General features: G+C 44.3%; 1 protein-coding gene across 43 annotated transcripts in view; it reads right to left on the reverse strand.

The window, feature by feature from the left end:
* Positions 1 to 18,483, reverse strand: part of LDB3 (LIM domain binding 3) — a 148,360-nt gene that overhangs the window by 14,943 nt on the left and 114,934 nt on the right. For 12 of the 43 annotated variants that reach the window (XM_083740332.1, XM_083740369.1, XM_083740342.1 and 9 more), the window contains 4 exons: positions 17,719 to 17,925; positions 11,652 to 11,822; positions 9,289 to 9,336; positions 6,770 to 6,909 (listed from right to left, as the gene is read on the reverse strand). In XM_083740332.1, coding sequence (XP_083596458.1) covers positions 6,770 to 6,909; positions 9,289 to 9,336; positions 11,652 to 11,822; positions 17,719 to 17,925 — 566 coding nt within the window. The remainder of the gene's footprint in view (positions 1 to 6,769; positions 6,910 to 9,288; positions 9,337 to 11,651; positions 11,823 to 17,718; positions 17,926 to 18,483) is intronic. The other 31 variants (XM_083740326.1, XM_083740357.1, XM_083740336.1 and 28 more) reach the window with 7 other exon arrangements.

Consider the following 18,483-nt stretch of genomic DNA (forward strand, 5'->3'; position numbering starts at 1 on the left):
GAAAGAAAGAAAGAAGGAAAGATGACAGTGCCCACTTTTTGCTACAGCATTGCTCACTGCTCAGGTCTGCACCCCTCCCAATGGAATAGCCCAGAGGGAACACAGCCCTTAAGAGAGAGAGAGAAAAAAGACTGCCGAATTCTAATACAGTCAGTGGTATCAACAACACAGCGCATGTTTCTTAACTTGAGAGCTAAAGGTATAGTGTGTAGACAGCTTTCGAGTACATTCGGAAAACGTTCTTTTCCTCAAAGAATTCTGGGCACTGCAGTTTGTTAAGGGCTGCTGGGAGCTGTAACTGTGTGTGGAGGGGAGTAAACTACAATGCCCAGAATTCTTTGAGGGAAGCCGTGTGTTTTGTATGTGCTTTAAAGGCACAGTGTGTACATGTGCCAAGTCCGATTCTTGCTCTGTCAATAACAAGCTTGTTTTAGATAAGCATTCTTGACGGGCACCCAATAAAATCTTGTCTCATGCTCTGTTCTTCCTTCTCGCCCATATTTTAAAAACAAAAACCCCTTCTGTTTGGTTTCCCCTCCCCATTTCTCCAGCAGCAACTACAAATATCCTTGCTTCGCAAGCAGGCACCCTCCACCTTAGCTCCAGGCTTCATCTTTTTCATGCGGTAAAGGTAAACAGAGTTTAAAGATATCTGAATCAAATCCCCTGCCCGCCTGCCCCCCATCACAATCACCCTAAGCCCCAGGGCCCTGCTATTTCTGTCTCATGCCATTTATTAAGTCAGTAAAAATTAGAGGGCGATATTTCATCTCTAATTGCCAAGTTCAAAAGCCTCCCACCTCCGCGCTCTGTAATTAAACAATGAGATTTTCTTGAGTTGGTAGCGTTCCTGGTTTCCCCTCCCTCCCTGCCATCACCTCCAAGAATCAGTGCTCACTCATTTGAACATGAAATCATACCTATATCTCATTGTGTCATTTATATATACACCACAGTGTGGATCCCCTATTCAACGTTGGGGGTGGAGGAGGGAGCAGGATCATGGCAGCAGCCCCTGCTCTCCACCCAAGTGTGTTCATTTCAGAGGTGTGCACACAAAGGGTTCCCTTTCCACAACCACAAACCCTGAAAAAGAAAATCAGGGTTCTGGATCCTGTGAAAACAGCTCTACATGCATGCAGTGTGTGTGTGTGTGTGTGTGTGTGTGTGTGTGTGTGTGTGTGAAGGTTCTCCCTTGGCCTGTGTACATGCTATTCCTGTAGAGCTCATTTGAAACACATTATTTCCCTCAGATTCTGGGCACTGGAGTTTACTTTTCACAATTACATTTCCTAGCAACACTTAAACAAACTATGGAGTCCAGAATTCTCTGAGGGAAAGAATGTACTTTGAAAGTAAAATGCAGACCCTCCAAGCGCACCTATTTTCCAGGGACAGTCCTGGATTTACAGAAGCCATCGTGGTTTCTGATTTGATCCTGGAATGTCCCGCTTTTCCTTAGGATGACCCTGTTTTCACTGGAGATATGTTGGAGGGTATGGAGTTATGCGACCCCCAAGTCAAGGGAAGGTTTTTAAAAAAGATGTTTAATGTTTTATTATGTTTTTATATATGTTGGAAGCCTCCCAGAGTGGCCGGGGTAACCCAGTCAGATGGGCGGGATATAAATAAATAAATAATTATTATTATTATTATTATTATTATTATTATTATTATTGAAGAGAAAGTCCCTATTTTCATCAGAGAAATGTTGGAGGGTATGAGAATGTGCACACAGATATATTTAAAGTGTTTTTAAAAATGAATGTATTTTAAATGGGGTGAGGGGTGGGACTATCTAAATGGCACTCCTAGTGCGGGAGAGAGAGCCCAACTTTCAGGCCTAGTCTTGACAAACTTTGGTCATCTGAGTAACTATGTGAGGGGGAGAAGAGATGGCCTCATCACATCTATCCACATCCTAAGAAAAGGGTTGCCATCTGTCCTCTTTTTCCAGGACACGTCCTGGAAGTTTTCATGGGTATGTAAAATGAGAGTCGTCATAGCGATCAACAGTTAAAAGTAGAAGTCGGCAAAGGGGTCCTCTTTTTTTGCTCTTCAAAATATGGCAACCCCAACTAATGCATTTTATGTGGCGTACAGTGGTACCTCGGGTTACATATGTTTCAGGTTACATACGCTTCAGGTTACAGACTCCGCTAACCCAGAAATAGTGCTTCAGGTTAAGAACTTTGCTTCAGGATGAGAACAGAAATTGTGCTCCGGTGGCGCGGCGGCAGCAGGAGGCCCCATTAGCTAAAGTGGTGCTTCAGGTTAAGAACAGTTTCAGGTTAAGTACGGACCTCCGGAACGGATTAAGTACTTAATTCTAGGTATCACTGTATTTTCAAACTCCAAACTAGCCCCACCCACTCAGGCTGGACATTAAACCAGAAGTGTTATGAAAGGCTTCCTGGGTCAGCTGGCCTCTTGCCTGCGCTACAAGCTCTTCCTTGCTCATGTGTGCTTTTTTGTATTCATTGGTTCACCTCTGACTGCCGCCACTGGCTCCGTCTTGACAAACCATCACATTGTGGAGCAGACTGCCAGATTCCATGCAGAAGCTCCTCGTTTCTGGTTAATGTTTTAACTTGGAGAATAGTGTTGCTATTGACTATGACAAATGCCTTTGTTCTCTGAGCATTCCAAGGCCCAGCAGCCTAAACTTTGCTACACAAGGACCTGTAAGGAACACATTCCTGTATGAAGTGCTCTTGCATAGCAAAGCTTCCTTTAGAGTTAGACCCATTCCACTCTAGCTGCATCTCTATCTATCTATCTATCTATCTATCTATCTATCTATCTATCATCTATCTATCTATCTATCTATCTATCTATCTATCTATCATTTATCTATCATCTATCTATCTATCTATCTATCTATCTATCTATCTATCTATCTATCTATATCTATCTATATCTATCATCTATCTATCTATCTATCTATCTATCTATCTATCTATCATCTATCTCTATCTATCTATCTATCTATCTATCTATCTATCTATCTATCTATCTATCATCTATCTATCACCTATCCTTGAAGAAGGCTCTCCTCATGTCAAAATTTCCCCCCATTCAGAAAAGTCAGTTTGGTTTATACATGTGACAGGACGGCTGGAACGGATTAAATTAGGTCTGCAGGTGAGGGAATGCCATTTTTAATGCTCCCCCTTGTAAGGAAAAATGCCCTATAAATAAAAAGCTAGCAAGTAAGCAAGCAAGCAAGCAAGCAAGCAAGCAAGCAAGCAAGCAAGCAAGCGAGAAAGGTTGTAGCCCAACGTGATCCTGACTGTCCTAGCTTCCTGCTTTCAGTGAGGTTTTAAAAATAAATAGGTAAGAGAGCCCTTTAAAATATGATCCCCACCTAGGGCCTTAAGTGAGGTTCATCCTATCCTATCCTATTATTATTATTATTATTATTATTATTATTATTATTATTATTATTATTATTTCAGTTTCTAGCGCACCCTCTTTTGATTCACAACCCTAAGGCAGGTTAAAGCACGGCATATTAACAACAATAAAAACACAGTAAGTTAAATGTAACTGCTGAAACACTAAAATTCTAACTCTCTTGTTACAGGCCCTCCAACTGTCCCATTTTTACGGGTACATCCTGGAATTACAGAAGCCACTCTGCCATTTCAGCCAAGGGGGACCAAAAGAGTGCGGAACCAAAAGACGTGTGCTTTGGCTCCACACCTTGCCGCTGCTGGCCAGTGCACACGCACAAGGAGGGCCGCTGCTTCCTGAAATAGAGTGCCACTTCCAGAAGTACGCCGCTGTCGCCCTCCTCATGTGTTTGTGGCCACAGTGGCGGGTGTGCGGCAGTGTGGGGTGCTGTGCAGTGGCGGGGCATGCACACACTTGAGTTGGCAAGGCAGTGGGCGGGTAAGCTTTGGCAGTGGATTTTGGGGGGGGGGGTGCAAGGATGCGAGCGGTGCGGTGGCAAAGGGCTAGTCGGGGTGTGTGTGTGTCCCGATTTCTTCTTCAGAAATGTTGGAGTGTATGCTATTAACAAGACAGACAATAAGGGGGAGGGGGATCACAAGCTCATTTCAAAATGACTCCAGAGTTATTTTTGTTTTAAGTATCCATTTCAGCCTGGCCAGAAATATGCACAGCTACCCACGGAACGAGACCGCCTGCACATCTGCAACTGGAGCCCGTTCAGACAAGTGCAAAGGCTTATGGATCCTCCCTTCCTTTTCCTGGCAGCTTCTCACACTGTATTGCAAGTAGCTTCTCAAATTCTTCCAAGAAGCTGCTTGCAATACAGTGGAGTTGCTTGTCTTTCCTGACACCGACCCACCTCCGGGGAAAGGGCTGAAAGGGACTGTCACCTCTTTCTGACAGCATGTCAGGCCCACTCCTGACATCTGAAACTGCTCCAGTCCTACTGCCTGGGAGTTGAAATAGAAGTCAGTCTGTAGGTTGCTCAGCGTTCTGACAAAACTAGAGAAAGAACTAGGGCATCCTGCCACCTTGTGACTGGATTCGGAAACGGCAACCTGCAATCCTACGACAGATTTCTGAAAAAGTGATTAGGTTCCCCAAAGCATGCTGAGGGTGTCTTGTTTTATTTTAAAGTAAACCAAAGGACATCAAACGATTGCTAAGCTATGTAAGAATTCTTACTGGCAACACGATACCACCAAGGAGCCACAGCAATCATTTGAAGTGAAGCATAAGAGCATTTATATTTCAAGGCAGATTTTCAGCTGTTGCCTGTAAAGCTGCTATTTTTATGTTATTTTCACGTCCCCCCTCTTCCTTTCAAGGAGCTCAAGGTGGCCTTCACAGTTCTCCCCTTCCCCATTTTATCCTCACCATGACCATGTGAGGTAAGTTATACTACTATAGGGTTAACAGACGTCCCCGGTTCCTGGATCCAGTCCCTGGATTTGCAAATCTGTCCCTGGGAAACGTGGCAGTGGCAGCCTTAGCAGCCCGGAGCCAGCCTGGTAGCGCAGTTGACTCTGGCTGGCTTCAGGAGCTGCCTGCTGCCGTGGCGCCCGCCATTTCCCCTGCACTATGGCAGCAAGCAGCTCCTGAAGCCAGCCAGAGCCAACTGCACTACCAGGCTGGCCTCTCCTGGGCAACAGCCACCTGCCCGTGACACCCCTGATCTGTGAAAACAAAGGGGGAAGGAAATCGGGGAGGGCTCAGGAGTCACGGGCAGGCGGCGCACTGTTGCCCAGTTTGTAAAAAAAAAACTCTGCGCATTTCTGTTTCACCGGGTGCGAAAGAAGGGCTTTGCACCTTTATACAATATGCATGTGTGCTTGGGCCCAGGGTCTTTTGCCTCACCATCCAACACTACTGACACCCTGTTGCTATTCAGTTTCAAAAAAAAAGGGTCTCTGGATTAATTGAAAAAAATCTGGTAATCATATACTACTAGAACGTGACTGACTCATGTTTGCACAGTTTGCATTGTGGTGGAGTGGGATTTGAACTTGGGTCTCCCCACAGTCCAACACTCTAATCACTGGCTGTCTCTATTAGTGGAACGGATGTCCTGTAGGCACAAAAATGGGAGGGCGGGGCTGAAGGACTAGGCAGCCTTTCTCAACCTTGGGTCCCCAGATGTTCTTGGACTACAACTCCCATCATTCCTAGCCGGCATGACCAGTGGTCAGGGATGATGGGAGTTGTAGTTCAAGAACATCTGAGGACTAGAGGGATATGGGCAAGACAACCCAGGAGGTGAAGAAACTCCTCCCAACCCTGTCAACAGGGCAAGGCAAGGCAAGAGCAACAGCAACATTCCCTGGCTCTTCTTTCTGAGCTCCTGATAATATAATAATAATAATAATGATGATGATGATGATGATGATGATGTACTACTTTGTATACCACTCTTCATCCAAAAAGAGTTCTGGCACCTCTTTTTCTAGAAAAATCGCACTGAAAATGGGAATGCAAAATACAGTGGTACCTCGGGTTACATACGCTTCAGGTTACATACGCTTCAGGTTACAGACTCTGCTAACCCAGAAATAGTGCTTCAGGTTAAGAACTTTGCTTCAGGATAAGAACAGAAATCGTGCTCCGGGGGCGCGGCAGCAGCAGGAGGCCCCATTAGCTAAAGCGGTGCTTCAGGTTAAGAACAGTTTCAGGTTAAGAACAGACCCCCGGAACGAATTAAGTACTTAACCTGAGGTACCACTGTACTTAATAACAATAATAAAAATTTTACCTGTCTGCTTCCAAAGGAGAGCCAAAAACAAGGCCTATTCCACTGGCTTGGCTCAGACCAATTGCCATTTGGCTCCCTCCTTCCCAGAACTGTCTGCCTCAGTGAACCTGGCCATTTCCCCAGTTTTGAAACATGTTGTATGAATTCGTACTGAATGTTCTTATTTTCCTCATTCCTCCTCCCCCCCCTCACTTTTATACCATGCTTATCTGCCATTATTTTAAACTATAAATGACCTTGGCTGCATCGGTAGAAAGGCAGCAGATAGACATAGTAAACAAAAATCACAGAAAATGTGAGTTGTGGACCAGTCAAGTACCTGACCCACTATGTTGATAATGCCTTCTAAGCAAGCTCTTTACCAGTGTTTCTCAAACTTGGGTCTCTAGTTGGTTTTAGACTACAATTCCCATCATCCCTGATCACTGGTCCTGCTAGCTAGGGATGATGGGAGTTGTAGTTCAAAAACAGCTGGAGTCCCAAGTTTGGGAAAACTGCTCTGTAGTACTGTATCTGATGTAGCAAAAGGCAGCCCCTTGTGTTAGCAGTTTGAAGTCTCCTTACCTGGCTGATAGACCGAAGGCCTGATGCTGGCAGTGGTGACAACTCTGGGCTTTGAGGCAGGAGCCGGGGCTTCACTGTAGCCTGGGTAAGGAGCAGGGCTGTGGGAAGCTGGAGCTGATGTATAAGATTGGCCTGGGCCTCTAAAACCAAAGCAAAGCTGTGAGCAATTCATGCATATATACCACAGGATTAAGACCGATGAAGCATCTGTTGAATGGTGGTGAGAGCCTACCAGAAAGTTCCAGAGGCAAGGATGGAGAGATTATTACCTTAAAACTCAGTACAGCCAGCATGTAATTCTAATGCTGGTGTTTTAAAAGACTGGGTTGAAAACATATTTAATAAAGGAGAGGCATTGAGTTGCTCTTAGTACATCTGCAAAACATTACATTGGAGAACTCTTAGGGGTGCTAAATATGGCTAGACCCATAGAAAAAGGTGAGATTTCAAAAGGGAAAATGGTTCATTGCTTCAGATTCCAAGGAAGATGGGTAAAGGTGGGGTGCATTTCATAGAATAGTAGAGTTGGAAGGGAGCCAAACGGTCATCTAGCCCAACCCCTGCAATGCAGGAATCTTTGCCCAATGTGGGGCTCAAACCCATGACCCTGACATTGAGAGTCTCATGCTCTACCAACTGAGCTTGCCTTGTGACTGTTCTTGCCGGTTCACTGAATTGGGAATGTCACGTATGGTGCACATGGGAGATGGTGATTTAAAGTAGTTACGGTAGAGTTTCTTAAAGTGGAGTGGGGGGGAGCCATTTCAACTGAACTAATTTCAGTGGGAACAGTGAAGCCACCAAGGAAGATCTAGAGTAGCCATCTCCTTCCTGATGTCGTGTTCTTGTTGTTGTTGTTGTTAATACCATACCTATCTGGCTGGGTTTCCCCAGCTGCTCTGGGAGGCTCCTAACAGAATATTAAAAGCACGATAAAGTATCAAACATTACAAACTTCCCTATACAGGGCTGCCTTCAGATGTCTTCTAAATGTCAGATAGTGGTTTATTTCCTTGACATCTAAATGGGAGGGCGTTCCACAGGGCAGATGCCACTACTGAGAAGGCCCTCTGCCTGGTTCCCTGTATAACCTCACTTCTTGCAGTGAGGGAACCGCCAGAAGGCCCTCGGTGCTGGACCTCAGTGTCCGGACTGAATGATGGGGGTGGAGATGCTCCTTCGGGTATACTGGGCCGAGGCCATTTAGGCTGTACCCCACTCCAGCAGTTTGGTAAGGGAATGTCAGGCTACATCCTGCTGCAGTTGCACTTAGCTCAGATTGAAGGCATTGGCAGGCTCCCTTTCAGAGTGGAAGTAAAGGATGTTTCTGACCAAGAGACCTCGAGGCTATCCTCTCTTTTTGCACTGGGGGGTGGGGCGTGGGGTGGCAAATGGATTGGAAGCAGTACCTGACGGACTTCAGATCAACAACTAACAAGATATTGCACTTAGTATGAAATAAAGGTAGGCAGCTTCTGTAGTCACTGCCAGGGCCATTTAGTTGTACAGACAGGGGTCAAAAGGGCAGTTTGTTACACAACCCAACCTCTACACAGGTAAATAGGCTCATTTTTTTTAAAAAAAACCACCCTCAGAGCCGTCTAGCTGTAAGGGTATCATATATTGCTTAATTACATAGTGTAATTTTTATTTTTATTTTTTTTAGTGTAATAAATTAGGTCACAGTGTACAGTCATACATTGGAAGTCAAACAGCTTAGTTCCCAATAGTTTTGGCTCCTGAACGTCACAAACCCGGAGTGACTGATCCAGTTTGTGAACTATTTTTCAAAGCCGAACGTCCGACGGGGCTTCCACGGCTTCCTGCAGCCAATCAGAAGCCGTGCTTTGGTTTTCAAATGTTTTGGAAGTCAAATGGTCTTCCGAAATGGATTCCGTTTGACTTCCAAGGTACGACTGTACTGTTTATATAGGAAATGTACATTTCCTCAAGAAGATTTAAAAGGGAGAAAAAAGGTGTTATACAAAGACAAAAACTTCCAGCATCACAATTCATATAATAAAAAAGATAACGTCCAGCAATACAGCCAAAATAGGAATGCGGATTAGAATTTGCAGTGACGAAGAGGCTCCTGAAAGAGAGAGAGAGAGAGAGAGAGAGAGAGAGAGAGAGAGAGAGAAGCCCACTGCTTCATTAATATAAAAGTTTTTTTAGCAAAGTTAGGTCAGCTGTAGGAAGGTATCAGTTGACATTTCTGCTGGAGAAAGTTAAAACGTTGATGAGGGACTGTGGTTTTTTTTTGAAGAGAACAGTTTAGATACTGGTGACAGTTTCAAAGAACAGCTCAGCAACACTGAAAGCAACTGTGATTACATCTGCGGCAGATTGCAGCAGTTTTAGACAGCATGTACATTTGGAAACTATTAGTTGTCAGAGAAAAGGAAAACCACTGCTGGGAAGGAGAAAATTATTTAGATTAATGCTTTGCTAACCATCAACTGGCAAACGGAAAACAGCACACTAATTGATTAGCATCTGCACAAAGGCGCACTTGATACCTCTTTTTGGACTGGCAGGTGATGGAAGTTGAAGAATGGTGACTGACGCTAAATAAAAAAAAGACAAAAGTTGGTGTGTTTTTTTAATGCAATGGAAAATAGGTTTGAAATTTGGAATAATCTGAGAGAACTGGGCAAGTCTGACTGTGCATGGTTTCCAGGTAAAAAAAAATAAGCACAAGGTTTGTTAAGCATGTCAATATTGTAAAAAAAGATTAAAGTCTCTTAAATTCATGATTCCCTTTCCACAGGAGTATGTTTAACTGATGCTGAGTCAAAACCTATTTAGTACTCTCAATCTCAGGAAGTCCAATAAAGCCTTGCATTTAAAGCCAATTGATTATTAGCCCACACGGGTGTTCTTATTTTTATGTTTCAGGACTGTTAAACAGTGCTCCCCCCCAAAAAAATGTTTAGGGGCACTCTCATTTTGACTCAAGAAAATCACCATTTTATAGTTCAAATTGGGAAAAACAAATAAAGTAAATGGACAAAAGTGCAAAGATTCACAAAATGTTTAGGGGTATGCATACCCCTGCATACCCCAAGAAAAAAAGCCACTGCTGTTAGGTATCAACTTTCAGTAAATGTCAGGAGACAAAAGTATTGCTTTGTTACTATGACTGAATGCCTGACATTACAAGGGAAAAAAGAGCACATGTGGGGTCAAGACTAGGGGTTGGAATGATTATGAATGATTCAACTAGAGAAAGGCTCTAGCTGGTACAGTGCTATTATTTGGCTCTCCGAAACACTCGAATGCAGTGTTTCCCAAACTTGGGTCTCTAGTTGTTTTTGGACTACAACTTCCATCATCCCTAGCTAGCAGGACAAGGGATGATGGGAACTGTAGTCCTAAACAGCTGGAAATCCAAGTCTGTGAATCCAAGTCTTATGGCTCAGGACATATCATGGCTGTTCCCTTACTGTGCAGCAGGAGAGCAGGATCCAGATGTCAGGTGTGAGATCAACAGGACAGGAGAACTTTATTAGAAAGTAGTTCACATCGCCTTTGGTGTGTGGCGTGAGACAGCTTCTTTTCCATCCAGACTCAAAATGTCCTTGTGGTGAACGTGGGCTGGGCCAAGCAACATGGTCAGGGCTTCTCCTGCACCTCCCACCTGGCGTGTACATTGTTTCCCCCTGTTTGTGGCCAGACCCAGCAGAAGTCCTGCTTGATACAGCAGGTGGAAGAGAAGGCCGGAAGGGAAGTTGTGTGTGTGGAATGGTGTTTCACTGACTGGCAGCAGCTCTCCAGGGTTTCTGGCAGGGGACATGTCAAACCCCACTTGTGGAATGAATCTAAGACCTTCTTCATGCAGGCCCTTCTCTCTTAGGTTTGCTGTGAACACTACCTGAGCACTATCCCTTTGCCAGGGGTATAGGGAAAAACATACATATTCACAGTCCTTGTAGGCACCAGCTGCTTTTAAATTAACAATTTCTTGCTGGAACTGTCATACAATTTATCCCTCATACCTCACCAGTTGCTGTTATTTCAGTTATCCACCTTGGAAGCAGATAACACTGAAGTTACCATTTTTTTTTTAAAACCCCCAAATGGATTTATTCCACTTATATTCCACTTTTACAAAAATCTCCTGTCCTGGTTACTTAATGGGTCAGTGCCCACTTATTTTCAACAGCTCTGTGTTTTCCCACAGCATCTGTTGAACTTGGGGAGAAAGAGAATTTCAAGCCCCTCTGATTTGTTTTGTTGCTCTGGATCTAAATTGCTTTCAAATAATTTTTCCTTGCTCACAGAAATGTCTATTCCAAGCCAACGAGGCCTGTCCTACACAGACATATACTGTATTTTTTGCTCTATAAGACACACTTTCCCCCTCCTAAAAAGTAAGGGGAAATGTGTCTTATGGAGCAAATGAAGGCTGTGCGGCTATCCCAGAAGCCAAAACAGCAAGAGGGATTGCTGCGCAGTAATCCCTCTTGCTGTTCTGGCTTCTGGGATTCAGATTTCCCCCCCTTGTTTTCCTCCTCCAAAAACTAGGTGCATCTTATGGTCTGGTGTGTCTTATAGAGCGGAAAATACGGTAATTTAGTTACCTGTTTTGGTTTTACTGATTTTATCTGTGTGTTTTTTGATGATCGTTCTGGGTATATATTTTTAATCCATTTTGTGGATTTAAAATGTGTTTCATCTACAGTTTTATTATGTACTCTGCTCAGAATGCACTTTGATTTAAGCACTTCATAAATCTTACAGATAATTTGGTAAATAGTTATCTTCCCCCCAGTATCCTCCGTTTTCTTCCTCTCTTCTCCCATTCCTCCCCTCATTCTCTTCCCAACCATGTTACATACATCTAAGCCAACAGGTGAAGCAAACAGGCACAAAGTATTACCTTTGGCAAGAAGACGAGATGGAGTCGTGCACCATGGAAGTGGCCGCGGCTGACGGCAGGGTCATCTGATGAGCGGCACTGTGAGCAGCAGCAGAGGGCTGATTGGCTGAAGCAGGCGGCACAGCAGAAGGGGCGCAGCTCGTGGACACTGGCGCATGCTCAACAGGGGTACTGATCAAAGTTAAATGGGATAAAACAAGGTTGCGTCTTTAAAAGCTGCAAGCCATTTTTTTCTTTTAACAAAGCCAAGACTTGTTTTGCTTGGGCCCGAAAGGTACATACATACATACAAAGAGGTGAGCAAAATTACTGTCAGGTAATTTTGAAGCACGACTTAAAAAAGCAGAGTATTGAGGATGGTTGTTAAGCTTCGGCCACAGTTAGAGCTGAGGCGAAATGATTCAGCGTTCTTGTTGGACTGGGTCCCATAGCCGAATTTCAGCAAAGGGGCAAAAAAAGGTTAGTGTGAACTGGGCGGTGCACATGGGACAGATCAGCAGCCACCTTTGCTGGGAAAAATGCAGAGACGATATCAGGGACGGGATCACCAAAAGGGTTTTCTGGGCCAACACCAATTGTGCATCCTTGCAGGCCTGGCTACACAAGCTCTTGGGAGCAGGGGCACCGACTTGCTGCCCCCCACATTGAGGGGGCCGGGCGTCACGTGACCTGTCCCGCCCCCACCCAGCAGGCCAGCACATCGGTGGCAAGGAGCACAGAGGGCGAAAATTGCCCTCGGTGCCTCCCACCTGGTGAGCCAGCACTTGCCCATTGGAGGTGGGGGGTGGCACCCCCTCAAATTTGGGGGTGGGTGGGCTCAGCCCCCTCTCCAAAAATATTGAGGGGGCTGAAGCCCCTTTTGCCCCCTATAGTTGGCGCCCCTGTTTGGGAGGAAACACGGAGTACAAAACTTTAGCAAGCTGTTGAAAGCAGCTAGCATGTGCAAAGGGGTGGTGGTACTTCTATATGCACAGATAGGTTAGAGCTGGAGCAAATTCAAAAACTCTTCCTTCCCTCACCTCTGCTTCTAACTCCGATACAACCATAGACAGATACAGGCGTTGCCAGGTGGATATAACACAACAAGCCATCTCCCTCAATACCCTTTCCCCCACTTGGGCTGTCACCGAATTGGTTACTGCTTCATACGTGTATCAACCATTTAGTTATGTACTGAGTTGAATAGGATCCAAAATGCAGCAGTGTGGTTGGTCCTAGAACAATGCAGCAGTATGATTGGTCCGCAGGAGCCACCCAATCCAGCTCAGGTGGAATTGAATCCACAACATGATTGGCCTACAGGAGAATCCCGGAATTAGCCAATCATGTGCAGCCCATTGTGTAAATAATGTATATAAAGCAGTATTTTGGGGGAACACTCATTCCTCCTGACCACTATGAGCTGAATAAAGAGCATGAAATCTACTCTCGACTCCGAGTATATTTTACAGTTCACATGAACCTTTCTTAAGCCTACATAGTTATGAACGTGCAAATATAATTACATGGAGAATTGTGTGAATGAGCACTGTGATGGGCACTGTGATGTAAAGGGGAAGCCCCCTTGCCCTCAGCAGAACTTTACAACCTATGCAGACTCCCTCCACTAGCAAACACCTTTCAAGAGGCAGAGTTTGCACATGGTGGTCTCCCTTTGTGGAACTGCACTCATTGCTTACGTCATTCTGTTATGGCACTATGAAGGGTTCTATCTCAGCTATCTCCCGACATGCTCATTTTCTATATGCAGGGAGCTTTATTGTTACACGAGGGTGGGTAAGCATTCAAATGTGATTCTCCACCTGCAATCTGAATGGTGTAGCCTAACAAGAATTTCAGCATGTGATTTTACTGATTCAGTTCATACAGTCTGGTTGCACAGTGCTGTGGGGCACCGCAGCAAACCCCAACATTGGTAATAAGGTTCCTGGCAAAATCATCACTGGTGCCCTTGAGCTGGCATTGGGACCTGGCCTTGTTCAGCTTATGACCAGCAAAAACACTCCTGTGCCAGGATCTGACCGCTTCCCAACAATCTGGATTACAGGAGTGCAATTAATAAGAAGCATTTACGACAACAGATTCAGAGTTCCTTTCGCAGTGTTCTAATGATTGTTTAAGCCCTGAGGAGATATGAGCAGGTTCTCCTGAACTTTGACAGAAACATGGTTTTCTGAAGGTACAAAAATCCAATTAGTGGTCCCTTGACATGCTCATCCTGCCTGTTTGCTAGCTCTGGAACCTCGCCAATGGCCAGGTTTCCTTGCCTGTCATTACTGATCTTCCCATTGAAAGCTATCTTGATGTATCTTATGCAACCTTTTCTGGTTTGAATCACTAGCCTGTATTTTTGCCTGTTCACAGATATTTCAGGGTTTGTCTCCCCTCTAAGTTGTTCTGCCCACCAAAAACCCACTATTCTAAAGAGCCACACATTATATTCTACTTCAGAGATGTTATGGGTGCCCCCCTAAAATAACAGGAGTTGCTATTCCATCTTACTGGTTTGCATGGAAAATACAAAAGTATATATGCCAAACAATTGGGTGGAAGAATATCACGGGCATCAGTTGTGTGTAAACACATCGGCCAGGGATGGGGAACCTGTGACCCTCCAGATGTTATAGGACCACAAATCCCAGCTTCCTTGATCAGCATTAGATGATAGTAAACTTATGCAAACCAAGTCATAGTTAAATGATCATGAGTGAAAACTATGACGATAAACTAAGGTGGTTTAGAGCAGTTGGTTGCATTTAACCAAAATGATTAGTCTTGAATTGGGGGCTGGAATAAATAATAAAATGAGGAGTTGGAAGAAAAAGGAGGGGAAACAGAGATAGAGAGGAGGAGGAAGAGAAGAAGGGAGGAAAATTGGGTTTTTGTTTTGTTTTAAGAGACTTGAAGAGTTTTAAAGGTGTTGAGATATCATTCCTAGAGATCACAACACTCTCTGAATGAAGGATAAACTGACTGAGCATATACATTGACTTCATTTCTATATATCCCAGTTAGCTGTATCAAATGATTACTTTATGTATGAAACATTTATTAATTGCAGGAGTGTATTCCAGTGAAGGTGAACAAAAAAAGCTGCAGTGGGGAAAATCAAGTAAGTTATTTACCAACTCTCCTTTCCCTGTTTCACACAAAGGACAATCCCTGTTTCTTACCCAGTATTTCTATGTCAAATGTACACCATGCCATTCTCAACAAAAGTTTTAGAGATGCAGGGCACAGATGTTTTGTAGATTCTATCTGGATTCTAAGTGCCCACACATGGACAGAATTCTGTCCACAGCCCAGGACAGAATTCAAACTCTGTACCTTGTAGAGCTTTGAAAAAAGCTATAAGGATCATCAGTACGTTATCAACATACATATATAAAACAGTGTGAAAATGCTGTTTTGACAGCCCATCATGTAGTTTTAGAATTATTACTGATGTACCAGAATTCATATAAGCCGTTAGATATTATACAGAACTGTGCAGAAAATTAATATCTTATACCTCACAACAGGCCTTCAAAAGCAGCCTACTATCATATTATGTGACAGTTGCACAACAAAACCTTACATCGGGCCATTGGATGTTTTCATGTTAGCTTCTGCCTGTAGATTGGCTGGTTCATACATGCACATCAATTGTGGTGATAACGGCAACATGAATGGATGACCTACGTGTGTGAATGAACCATCTGAGCTCAAATGCAGAGTGAACATTCAAAACCACATAACCTTCCTTCCAACACGATAGTCCACAGTGGAGCAGTGATGCTTCTGAACATGAGTAGCCTGAAATGGTGGGGGTGTGTGGAGTGTTATTGGGCTCAGTTCCAGTTTCCCAAAGGCAGCTGGTTGGCCACTGTGAGAACAGGATGCTGGACTGATCCAGCGGGCTCGCCTTACTTTTTGTTGGAATCCATTCACACGGTCAACTGCAAGCCATCGGGCGTTGCGGAAACAAGTGGTGAGACGTAGTGTAAAGCACATGCATGTGTGAACCAGCCAAATCCTCTTGATTGTTCTTCCTATTCCACCAGCTTCTATTAAATCCCATATTTAGAAGGGGAACTTCAGAGGAAATCCAAGTTTCTTAACATACAACACATAGCAGGACAGCGCCATACAGGTGAAAATACAGACACACACAACTTGTCAGCAGGCTTGATGCCTTCTCATACAGAATTGCACACGTTAAGATGGTGAATTTTTTTAAAAAACACACGAAACCCACGCTGAAGCTTTTAAGCACAAAATAGGGAACACACTGGTAATATGGAGAATAATGACCAGTCATCATGTGTGGTCTTGCAAAAGAACACATGATGGATATCTGTGGTTATTCTCTGTTAGGAAATGCACAAATGTATACTTGCGCCTAGTTCTCAAGTAAAAATCTAAACCTGGTAAAGGTTGCAAGCTGTGTATTGAATGGGAACTTGGACGGAAATGCACATAGTTTGGAAACTAACATGGAAATGTTTTTGATCTTTACAGTTCACTTCAATGTGTCCCCGGAGGCCCCACTAATTTTAGTAGGATTTACTCCAAAGCACAAGTAGCAAGAAGCTTGAACTAAAACAAATTGCAACTTGACTAAATACAGATGGGCAAGCAATTTAGGCAATCATTTAATTAAATAAATTGATATTTCTCCAGGGGTGGCTAACTTGTGGCTCTCTAGCTGTAGTGGACTCCAACTCCCATTAGCCACAGCCAGGATTAGCCAATGATCTGGATAATGGGAACTGTAGTCCAGCAATATTTGGAGTGCCACATGTTAGCCAACCCTAATGCAGAGATTTTTTTTCTTTACTCGAATTCAGTAATTTCTTGCAAGTGTGGAAATGGTAATACACACCTGGTTCCCAGTCATGGGAACTCTATTCATTTCATTGAAGAAATCTGATTGTGAATCCCTTTGCACAAATGAAACTGTTATGTACTGAGCTGAATCCTAGAACAATAGGATCCAGAATGCAGCAATCTGATTCGTCCGCAGGAGCCAACCAATCCAGCTCCAGGTGGAAGTGAATCAGTGACCTGATTGGCCTGCAGGAGCAGCCAATCAGGCTTCTGGAGGAGGTGAATCTGCAACCTGATTGGCCTACAGGAGCAGCCCGGAATTAGCCAGTCACATGGGGCCCATTGTGTAAATAATGTATATATAGCTAGTCGTTTGGGGGAAAGTTTCGTTTATTGCTACTATGAGCTGAATAAACAGCATGAAATTCACACTCGACTCTGAGTATATTTCAGAAACTGTGCCCTCCGCTAAAGTGAATGGGGGAAATCTCACACAGGAGCTCCAATTCTGGACCTAATTTCTCTCTGTGGCTAACACAGCCTCGTATTTAAGCAGGCGCCTTGTAGCTGAGTATTACAGGAAACTGCATGCCTACGAGTGAGAAAACTAGTGGAGGAGGAGCTGAGAGCTCTGCCCCTCTGAGCAGATTGCAGGAGGAGGGATGCGGCTGCCCACCCCTTCTCTGGCAGCCTACATCAGGATAGTAAAACAACTGTAGGCTAGCAACCTCTGTGAACATATTTACAAAGGCTGGGCGAACACATACCTGTGGAATTGTTTTTTTAAAAAACAGAATTAGTTGGGGCAAATTCCCTTTATAAGTGACAGCTGCAGTTATTGTGCAATAATCTGGAGACGTGAAGCTGCTGTAATCATTTATTACGGACAATTATCTAACAGTGAGGTAAGATGTAACATTTAATGTCTCATATTAAATACAGTGTGTGTGTGTGTGTGTGTGTGTGTGTGTGTGTAGGTATGTGTGTGTATATAGACTGTATAGAGCAGCCTTTCTCAACCTGTGGGTCCCCAGATGTTGTTGGACTACAACTCCCATCATCCCTAGCTAGCAAGGTCAAGCTCAGGGATGATGGGAGTCGTAGTCCAACAACATCTGGGGACCCACAGGTTGCGAACTGCTGGTATAGAGAGTCTTTAAATATTGGAATGTTCCATTAGAAGTTAGAAGAGGTTATTACAAAACCCAAAGCAAAGATCCAAACCAGGTCAGTCATGGAGTTGCATGGTGCAGTGTACCTTTGGTTACTGGAGAAAGCAGGAGGGACTGTCTGGCCAGCACTGTGGCAGCTGGCTTCCCTCTGACTTGTACCAGTCCCAAATCTCACGGACCCTTTGGAGGCCATTGCTCTAGCTCTGTCAGTGTTGGCATCTGTGCTGCAAGACTTAGGGCAATGCCAAACACTTGACGTCGCATACTGTGCATCATGAGCAGTACCTGCAGCGCTGGGCAACAGAGATTACAAGGGTGCATGTGCTTAAGAGAGGTCATTGGGTGGGGAATCACATCATCTCCAACTTAAAGAACAACCAAGACCTTGGCAGGGGAGGGACGGGGTTGGAATCAGGCCAAACGAGGACCTGGCATTTAAAGGACATAGATCTACATGTCCACTATGTAAATCTACTGTAGGATGCAATGCTTTGAAACGTTTTTGCATCCTGTTGTAAAGCTCTCATGTAGCAGGGAGGAGATGCACACAGAAGCAGATTGCCGTGTGTGCAGGCAAAGCGGGTGCAGTGTGCATCTCAATGCACAACCGTATTGCACTGGTCATCCAGGTCCCGCTGGAATGACAGGCTGCAACTTTTGATGTGGACTCACATCCGCATTTGGGGCCACTAGTTTTTATGCAGAACTAGTTGCATGGGAGTATAGCTGCCTCAGGGTCACTATTTCCCATGTGTTAAAGAAGAGCATTCAAGGATACAACCCACCCGGCATAATTCCCATAAAAGTCCTCCAAATTTCAAAGGCTTTTGTGAGAGAGAGCTCAACGAGTT

Source organism: Podarcis gaigeae (genome assembly GCF_964106915.1).
Source record: "Podarcis gaigeae genome assembly, chromosome: 5".
NCBI classification, from domain to species: domain Eukaryota; kingdom Metazoa; phylum Chordata; class Lepidosauria; order Squamata; family Lacertidae; genus Podarcis; species Podarcis gaigeae.